Source organism: Colobus angolensis, unplaced genomic scaffold, assembly GCF_000951035.1.
Source record: "Colobus angolensis palliatus isolate OR3802 unplaced genomic scaffold, Cang.pa_1.0 Scaffold99, whole genome shotgun sequence".
NCBI lineage: Eukaryota > Metazoa > Chordata > Mammalia > Primates > Cercopithecidae > Colobus > Colobus angolensis.
In genome coordinates, this window is record NW_012123931.1 from 2,731,275 (window position 1) to 2,741,674 (window position 10,400).

The 10,400-nt window shown below is 47.2% G+C and overlaps 1 protein-coding gene and 1 pseudogene across 1 annotated transcript; one reads left to right on the plus strand and one right to left on the minus strand.

Annotated features, from left to right (window-relative positions):
* Positions 1-1,116: 1,116 nt before the first annotated feature.
* Positions 1,117-2,620, plus strand: LOC105505136 (putative GED domain-containing protein DNM1P34). The gene is given in 3 exon segments (XM_011932845.1): positions 1,117-1,513; positions 1,516-1,586; positions 2,323-2,620. Coding segments are annotated over 3 exon segments (231 nt in total). The 5' UTR covers positions 1,117-1,440; the 3' UTR covers positions 2,410-2,620.
* Positions 2,621-9,052: 6,432 nt separating this feature from the next.
* LOC105505210 overlaps positions 9,053-10,400 on the minus strand; it is a 21,613-nt pseudogene continuing 20,265 nt past the window's right edge.

Below are 10,400 nucleotides of genomic sequence, written 5' to 3' on the forward strand. Positions count from 1 at the left end.
ACAAACACATGGAGATGAAATAATATGCCCTGGAATGACCAGTGGGTCAATGAAGAAATCAAGAAGGAAACTGAAACATTTCTTAAATGATAGTGGAAACACAACATGGCAGAACCTATGGGATATTACAAAAGCAGTACTAAGAGGAACTTTATGGCTATAAACACCTACTTTTAAAAAGTAGAAAAGCATCAAATAAACAACCTAACAATGCATCTTAAAGAAATAGAAAAGCAAGAGCTAATCAAACCCAAAATTAGTAGAAGAAAAGAAATAATAAAGATCAGAGAAGAAATAAACGGAATTGAAATGAAGAAAACAATCAAAAGCATCAATGAAATGAAAAGTTGGTTTTTGGAAAAGATAAACAACATTGACAAACTTTTAGCCTAATTAAGACTAAGACAAAAAGAAAGACCCAAGTGAATAAAATCAAAGAGGAAAAAGGAAACATTACAACTGATACCCCCAAAATTCACAGGAACACTAGTGGCTATTATAAGCAACTGTATGCAAAGAAATAGGAAAACCTACTAAAAATCGATACATTTCTAGACACATCCAGCCTACCAAGATTGAACCATGATGAAATCCAAAACCTGAACAGACCAATAAGAAATAATGAGATCGAGTGGTAATAAAGTCTCCCAGCAAAGAAAAGTCTAGGACCTGATGCTTCACTGCTGAATTCTACCAAACATTTAAAGAAGAATTCATACCAACCTTACCCAAACTATTCAAAAACTAGAGACCTTACCCAACTATTCCAAACTCATTCTACAAGGCCAGCATTACCCTGATACCAAAACCAAAGATACATCCAAAACAGAGAACTACAGGCCAATATCACTGATGAATATTGATGCAAAAATCCTCCACAAAATATTAACAAATAGAATTCATCAACACATTAAAGTTGGGGGGCAGTGTCCCAGGTTCACTCAACCTTTCCCCTTTTCCTGTGAGTGTCTACTTTGGCTGTGCTCCCAGGTGGCAGTGGTGGTGGCAATGTTGGTGCATGGGCCTCCCAGGACAAGGGGAAAGTGAGTATGCCCTTCTCTTGCCTCCTGCCAGGTGTCTGCAGCCTGGCACCAGCTCTGGCCAGGTCTTCAAGCAAGGGACCTGGAGATGTTCTTTTCCAATTTCTAGATTGGGAAATGGAGGCAAATTCTGGGTACTAGAGTCAGAACTAAGACAAGGCTGAATCAGGGGAGTCTGGGGTCCTCAGAGGCAGAGACCTGAAACCCTCTAGAGTGTGTGGGGAGCTGGGTGTGTGTTCTGGCCAGTTGCTTCTCCCTGTGCCTCAATGTTCCAGGTACTCTTCGAGGGGCTGAGATCCTGGGGGTGCCTGGAGCCTGGCTGCATGACGTGGCCACCCTGATGCCCTTGTGTTTTCCATGACAGGCCAGCAAGGCCAAGGAGAATGGCTCTGACAGTTTCATGCACTCCATGGACACACAGCTGGAGTGGCAAATGGAGACTACCCAGAGCCTGGTGGACTCCTACATGACCGTTGTAACAAGACCATGTGGGACCTCCTGGTTGGTCTCATGCCCGAGACCACCATGCACCTCATGATAAACAACGTGCATGCACCGCCTCATGGGGGCAGGGGGCTCCTGTGGCACTGGGGATGCAGGTGACCGTGTTGGCCTGGGGGAGGTGCCAACCAGTCCTATGAGACCAGGTCCAGGGAGAGGGGCACGGTCCAGACCAGAGCTGTCCCATAGAATTATAATGTGGGACTGGGCACAGTGGCCCACGCCTCTAATCCCAGCACTTTGGGAGGCCAAGGCAGAAGGATTGCTTGAGCCCAGGAGTTTGAGACCAGCCTGGGCAACATAATGAGACCTGGTCTCTACAAAAAAATTTTAAAAATAGCTGGGTCTGGTGGTGGCATGTGCCTGTAGTCCTAGCTACTCAACAGGATAATGTTGGAGGATCACTTTGAGCCCAGGAGGTTGAGGCTTCAGTGAGCAGTGATTTCGCCCACTGTACTCCAGCCTGGCAACAGAATGAGATCCTGTCTCCAAAAATTAAAAACTGAGTAGACAGGTGTCCTGGTAGCATGATAGGTCCTGGGTCCCCTCCCAGATCTGTGACCTTGGGCAGGTGAATTTCCTCTGGAACTCAGTGTCCCCATCTGAGTGAGAAAAGGTGGTGGGGAGGTGGGTCTTAGAGTCTAAGTGGTGTAGAAGCTGCGTCTGAAAAGCCATACTCAGGGCTGCAAGTCCAACACACAGTCCCAGCAGGGCCTGATGGGGTGGCCAGGGTGGCACAGGCATCAGGTCCCAGCCTCCTTCCCTCTTTGCCCACTCTCAGACCAAGGAGTTCATCTTCTCGGAGCTGCTGGCCAATCTGTACTTGTGTGGGGACAAGAACATGCTGATGGAGGAGTCAGCAGAGTAGGCACAGTGGTCATGACCACCATCAGCACTCCCACAGGGGCCCGTGGACGACTCCTGGCTGCAGGTGCAGAGCATCCCAGCCAGACGCAGGTACCAGGGCTGGCACCCACAGCCCCAAAGCCCCCCAGACTCCATGGCTGAGCCTGTGGGCTCTTGGAACAGGCTCTGTGCCCAAGCTGGCTGACGTGGTTGTTCTCATCAGAGAGGGCAGAGAGCTTGTGTTTTATGGTGTAAGGGCTGGGAACTTGGAGGGGGTTGTGTGTGGGGCTGGACTCTGAAGTGGGCAGAGGCCTAGGAACATCATCCTGGGCACGCCGTACCTGTTGTGCAGTCTAAGTCATGCTGCCAGGGCAGGGTATCCAGCTCCCAGCCTGGGAGTGCTGAGTGCCAAATCCACTGCAGAGCAGGAGTGATAGGGTCCCACCTCCTCTATCTGTTGGCAATCCAGTGGTGATCTAGGATAAAATCTTGAGAGTCCCATACAGATGGTCATCCCACAATATACCTCACAGGCCAGGCAGGGACACATAGCCCCCTTTCCTCCCTCCCAGGCTCACGCACCTTGGCCTGTTGCTCCTAGGGGTCACCTGTGCTATTCAGCCAAGGGGCCCACAGTCCCTGCTGGCTCAGCTGAGCTCCGCCTAGCGAGCCTACCCACATCCCCTGCCAAGGACTCTCCGTCTTCTGCTTTTCCCAGCAGGAAGGGCCCAGCCTCACCTACGTGACCTGCAGCCCCCTGCAACCAGCTGAGGCTCCCCTCTTAGACTTATAAGTCTATGAACAGTGGAATATGCCCTCCCTGCCTCCCCCAGGGTCCTTTCAGAGGGTCCTGGGCTTTCTTACCACCCAGAGGGGCCTCTGGCACTTACTTCAGTCATCCATCCCTTTTAACTTCAGCATCCTGGGTCAAGCAGTGTTCCTTCTCTATCAGGCCTGGTGGCTGTTGGGTGGGGCTCCCCAAGGCAAGAAGTGGCCCTGGGCCAGTGGGTTGGAAGGGAGGGTGACCAGAGAAGAGGGAAGCCTGAGGGGGCTGAGCATTGGTCTGAATAGTGGGTGCACTGCCTGGGTGCTGTGGGTCAGGTCAGCGTGTGTGGGCTGGGGAGGGCCACCGCAGCCCCCAGGCACTACCTGTGAAGCTCCAGCTCCTCCCTCTATCTTCCTCCTCTTTTCCTTCCAGCCCTTTTTCCAGGAACCTTGCCACACCTGCACCTGCGCCCTCCCCTCCCTGGCCCTCCCACAGCTGCCGCAGCACGCCCGTGCTCTGTGCTTGCCTCACCAGCTCTCTGCTCACTTTTCTCTCTCCTGTTTTCTCTCTGCTTCTCTCCAACTGCCAGCTGATCAGGTCAGGCAAGTTCATGCAGACCTGAGAGCCCCAGCCCCACTTCGACCTTTAAACAGATCCTCCTCTTCTCGGAGGCCTCCATTTCCAAGCCTGCCTGGGTGGATGTCCTGTGACTTGACAGTGGCTCCCCAGCCCAAAGCCAGCCCCCTTCATCTGTGACTTAGTCTGTTGTAGTGCTGAGCTGACACATCCAGGTGTGACCAATGCTGAAAACTTGTGCCCCTTCTGTGGCACACCCTGCCCTGTTCTATAAATATTTATAAATACTCATACACACACACACACACACACACACACACACACACACACATACCCCTACACATGGCCAGCTGCCTCGCCTCTAGTGCTGGGAATCAGTTGCTGTGCTGTCCTTGTGGAATCTTGTGGCCCAACAAGAGAAAGCTCTCCTCTGACATTCCCCTCCAAAGCGCGCCACCTCCAGCGAGCCTCCCTGTCATGCCCGGCCCGTGGACAGCCAGCCTCTACCATCCCTCCCACCCCCCACCAAGCATGGGGGCACAGTGTAGGCAGCCCTGTGGCCTGACAGTCTCCTCCAGTCCTGCTGTCCCTTGGCTGAGAAACCCATTTCTGGATGACGGGGAATGTGTCCTTTGCTGTCTGTGTTCTCTGTGGAGCTCAGGGAGGGAAAAGGCCAAGCCATTTCTAGGGTGCTGTTGGGAGCGATGTAAAGGCCACACCCTTTCCAAGGGACGCTTTTCCTGGAAAGCCCCTAGAGCTTAGCTGGCTGTTATCCTGTGGAGCCGGCTCTGGCCACTAGGGGGCAGGGTCATGAACTCAGCCTGGAGGAGCCTGGGGGGCAGCCAGCACTCTGGAGGGACAGACAGAACAGGCCACCAGGTACAGACAGGCAACGGAGGCAGGGGAACGGAATGGAAGATGCCTGGGTGGCTGGTATCTGCCTTTCAAGCCACCGCTAGATGAGGCTTCTGAGCCTGTTGGCTGTCAGGGCCTGACTGTGCCCCATAGGCATCATGGCATCCCCATGAAATCCACCAGGTGTCACCAGGCAGCATACAGGTCACAGGCCTGGAAGGTCCCCAGTAGCCCAGCTGGGCATCCTCAGACACTCTGGGGCTCCTCATTTAGTGGCACAATCTCTAGGAACCAGTGAGGGAAATGGGAACCCACCAGGCCGAGCAGTATGAATAAATCCATTTATTCCAAAATGAAAAGCAAAATAAATGGGAGTAGCATCACCAGGGAGCCAAAACCCCATCCCCGCCTCCTTCCTCTGTCCTAAGCTATCAATAAATAAGTTTCCCAGCCGCAAATGCTTAGAAACTCCTCCTCATATGCCAGCTCCAACCTCCACTAGGTACGATGCAGGAGGTGGCCCTACCCTCCGGAATATACAAAATGTTACACAGATACTATATGTACACTGGGGAAGGGGGGCCACCCCAGCAGCCCGAGCCCTCGCCTGCTCTACGGTTAGCCCCACTGTCCCGCCTCAGCTGCCTCTCTCAGTAAGAAGATGGGAGTCCCGCCTGAGGGAAAAGTCGCTTTGATGAAAGTAGGGAGGCCATCAGGACTCCTCCAAACAAACCAGCTCCACCAGCCTCTGGCTCTTCAATAACAAAGATCACCGTCCAGAAATTTAAGGACTCAGCCCTGGTCAAAGTGGCAAAAAGTCTGTTTATCTCTCAGCCATTAGACAAGGGTCTTGTCTTGCTACCCTAATGGTAAAGGGGTGACTGGGGAGAGGTGGTAGGGACATGGTGGGGGTAGAGATTCCAGTCCCACTTCTCCAGGCTTATGCTGACAGGGGCCTGCTTTTATTTTTATTTTTATCCCATGATTTAGTTTTTAATCCCATAACTTATTTTTCATAATGCTTTTTAAAAACTTTTCATAAAACTTTATTCTACTTTTTTTCACAACTTTTTTTTTGCTATAAGTTTTCCACAACACTTTTTATCCCATAACTATTTCATCCCACAACTTTTTTACCCCATAACTTCTTTTTAGTTTGTGTTCTTTTAATAAACACACTTGCATAGTTACAATTTTGTAAAAGTAAAAGCTGATGACCTCATGCCAAGTGTGCCCAATATTTGCACAGTCTCAATACCTTTAACACCATAGTTTTTGAGACACACAAAATTTTAAGGCAAAAACAGCACTTTGCAACAATTTCCTAATTTATTACATTACAGTAGCATCACAGTAGCAGTCAATAATGGCACTTTAGGCAACAGGGTTTCAGTATTTCCATTACACATTCTGTTGACAGGAATTCATAAATTGGTAAAAGTCATTCTAAGAAAACTTGGCAAATAAAGCTTTGCATTGGAATTGGCATTTCTTTCTCTACTTTTCCTTCCCCCAGTTGCTTTCTTTTAAACTGCAGTATTCATATTTTAAGATGCTTTAACTTATTTCAAAACTTAAGATAGCAGTTACATTTTTGAATAGTTTTATTCTTTTAAAATGACTCTCTCAGATAAAGTTTTAGAGAAACTATCTTATGGATAGGGCTGATTTACATTTTCATATTTTCTAAATATCAGCTTTGATTTTAGAACTGATTTTTTTTTCATTTCTGGAAAACCTGTCAGATTTAATCAAATACTTTAAAAATGATTATATATTGCAATATTTAAGTAGGTTTTTAATCCTTTACTTCCTACAGAAATTCAAATTTATTCAGTTGAACTCACACTTTAAGATTCTATGTTTCTGATAAACTCTAACCTTCTAATGTTGCCTTCTCAGCAAGTTGAAAGCTGCCTTATACTGAATAGGAAGAGAACAAATACTTGGCTGAATGAGGCATTGCAAAGGACCGCAAGCACTTTGAAGAAAGACTTAAAGTTATTGTCATACAATTTGCATTCTATTTAATTTTTCTTAAATATATGACAAAATATCTACACAAAGAGTGGTATTTCAGTTAATACAGTACATTTCTTTTCCAGACTGACATTCAGCTTAAACATGCCAGTGTGTGATTTCATCCATAGGTACCTGATGAACACATTATTGTCAGATTGGTTACAGATGCTAAACGCGATCTGAAGGTCATTCCTAGTCATTTATATTTATCATTGTAAAAGTGAAGTGATTTGAACTATAAAAATACCTTTGAAATAATTTATCAATGTATTAGGTAAACCCAGTTTCAGAATTATAGAGAAAAACTGTTAGACCAAACAAGGGGGCTAATTAACAGTGGTTTCATTTCTAGCCCAAGGGTCTAAAATGGACTTAAACTGTCTTTAAATTGAACTCAAAGAACGCTAAAAAGTGGCAAGTTCAGAAAATAAAAGGCAAGAACAGGATTTTAAGTCCATTTTAAACCCTTGGGCTAGAAATCGTACTACTGTTAGTTAGCCACATTAGTTGGTCTAACAGTTTTTCTTTATCATTCTGAAACTGGGTTTATCTACTACATTGATAAATTCATACAATTTGGAAGTCAGTTGAACTCACAAGGACTTAATATTTGCACTCTTTCAGTGAATGCAGGCAAATCTGTTAGTCCATCTGCAAAATGGTATTATTGCTCTCCTATTAATGTCATATTTATAAAAGTAACAGGAAGATGCCAAATGCAAAAAATGGATGGTCTAGGAAGCAGAAATGCCCATCCCAGCAAGCGCACATACATCTCTCCCTACATCCGAATAATGTGACGTATTTCAGAACACAGGCATTAGAACTTCATGAAGTTTTAGCTGTTGATTCTTTCCAAAGCATCATAAAGTTATGATTTAGGCAATGCAATGTAAGACTGAAATAATTCATTCATCATGTATAGGCACATGAACATAAATATGGCACAAAATATGCCTCTAACTGAAACTGAGAGGTATAAAAACACATTTCACTCTTCATAAAGAACTTTGTGAGGAAACATAACTGTGATTGTATAGATACTTTTCCTCATAATACTTTGACCTTCACAAACAGTAGATTGCACTGCAGCTTGTAAACATTTTAAATTGCATAAACTTCCCCTTGATTTTCAAATGTAATATAATAATGTCTATAAAACGCCTTTTCATTTCAACCAAGTACTCTCACATATATTGGTTTATAATAATGGTTGTTATTATTTTAAAAGTGTTTTCCTTTCAAGGAAAAGAAGTAAATTCCTATGTCAGATTAATCAATGTGGTTGAAGAATAGGTATTAGCTAGAGAGGTCTAGATGGTAAAATCTTCTAGGCTCAAAGAAGCTCCATGAACACAGAGGAATGCCAGGCGTCACACAGCTTTCCTTCACTCAAATTCATTCTTGACTAGAGCCTGTATGCCTGTTCCAGGGACATTTAAACTCTGAAAGGATTTCTTATGATCTTCCCTAAATACACTAAGAAGAATGCCAACCACTCCCCTTGTGTGTACTGGGACATGTAGTCACGTGATTAAAACAGGTAACATGAACTCTGACGTTAAAATGTATTGTGGATATGAAGGCTCTAAGCTAGAAAAGATTTTCCACATCCACAGTCAATGATGGGAGCCTTTCATTCTTCAGAAATAATCCCTTTTAGGTCATTGAGAAAGAGTCCAACTGCTGCAGCTCATGATGCAATATCTTCATGAGCCCAGAGCACATACAAATCCTAAGTGAACTACCATAGTATGGCGCTCATTCCTGGCACCAGAACAAATGAAACACACTCTATCCTGCCCACAGCTGCCAGAGCAGGCCACTTTCCTCTTCTGTGAGATTTAAAAAGTTCCCCAAAATGTTATTACTCCCATCCCCAGTACACAGAAAACAGGGAAAAGCTGTTTCCAGTTCTTGGCCTTTAAACAACTCTAAATGTCAGTACTCACAGTGGCATATTACAAAGTAAGAAACAGTGTGCACTTGAGGGCAAACCACATATCGAGCTAATGAAAGAGCTCACTGTGATTAGGATTCGATCAAACATAATAGCAGAATATAAGAAGATTTTATCTGAATTCTGTAATGAATATACATGCTGCAATAACGTTTAAAAAGCATGACAGTCTATTCCAAACCAGTAAAAATAGTTTTGTGCAAATAGTGGGTCTTTGTGTGTTTGAACTCCCACCATGTAAGGGCAAACTCGATATGCAAGCTAATGACCTACAATTATCAAATTAAAACCAAAAACGCTAAAGGATGCCAGAGTGAACTCAGGGAAAGACCCACTCTCCCTTAACTTTTCACAAAGAAATTTAAACTGTAAATTAGAAACATAAATAAACACGAGGGGCTCTAACATTCCAATGAAGTAGATGAATTGTGTAGGGGATTAACCCCATAACTTTTTGTTGTTGTTTTTAAATTTCTTGACCAACTCTCAGATGATGATGATGTTTATCTCCCTGTTCTCGGCTGCCCGGTAAAAGAATGGCACGCAGGGTTTGGTGGCCAAGCCTGGGTGCTCCTGGGTGTCCTGCATTACAGGAAGCAGCTGCAGGATCTTCTGTGCAGTGGGGTTGTCACGGGGAGAACCCTCCCTGGCCTCTCCCTGGTGCAGGCTCCACGCTGTTGTGAAAATCTTCGGAGAGAGGGAGGCAGTGGTCTGAGTACACTGCGAGCCTCCCCTGCTCCTGCCTGCCCACCCCGCCTGAGGGCTCTACTCACCACCCTGCTCCTCGGCAGCCGCAAGTTCCTGGGTCGCTGGGGCCTCTGGAGCGGGCTCATCAACAGGGTTCTGGGCAGCGGGGAGGAATTTGTCATGCCCCTTGTGGTCGCCCACAACCGGCAACACCATATCTTGCAGCTCCAGCAGCTTCACCTGAAGGGAGGGGTGCTCAGTTGCCACGCCTGAGCCAGCGCCAGCAGCCACCCTCACCCCCACCCCCGCAGAGATGTTGCACACCCTCTACCTTCATCTCCTCCTCTTTCTGGGCCAGCCTGCTGGCTTCCTCCTCTTGGTGCTGCGTGTTTGGCCCTGCCCACTGGCTCTCATATACCGTGATGTACTCTCCTGTGAGAGGACACGGCTCAGACACTGGGGCCCCTCTGAAGGCCCTGCAGCTCCCCGTGCCCGTGCCCTGGCCTCCTGCTTACTCATACCATCTGTCGCTCCAGAGAGCTGGCTGAATCCAAGCTCTAGTTTCTCCACCTGCTGCTTCCCGTCCACCTTCTCCCTCGGGAGATCCATAAAGCTGCTCTGGAGCCAAAATAATGGGGTCACATCATGGGAGTGACCTGTCCTGCCCCACCCCCACTTTTTTTGGCCCATGCCAGGACTCACTCACCTTCACCTTCTCCATGACCTCCTACAGGGCCCGGTAGCCCTCCCTACACACAAACTCACCCCCAGTCCCTGGGGCTGGGGCCTCTGCCTCTGGCTCCTTCCAGGCTGAGGCCACCAGGTGAGCCAGTTGCAGGCAGCACAGCCTTCACACCTTCCATTGCCCACATAGCCGTGCCTGCTCCTCCTGGAAACTGGCTCCAGCAGAGTTGAAAAATGCCACTTGAGGGCAAGAGGTGAGTATTGTTGTAGGGGCATACACAGAACAAATGGGGCAGGGAGGTGGAGCACAGCCCCTTCCCTTGGGGCCTCAGAGAGTGCACCTGTTGGTCACCGGTTAAGTGGTGTCTGACCACTGGCTCCCGGAAGGGGTGAAGGTCCAGAGAAATCAGAAGGCGGGGAAACCAAGAGCATAAGGGGGTCTGGGAGGGACCACAGAGGAAGG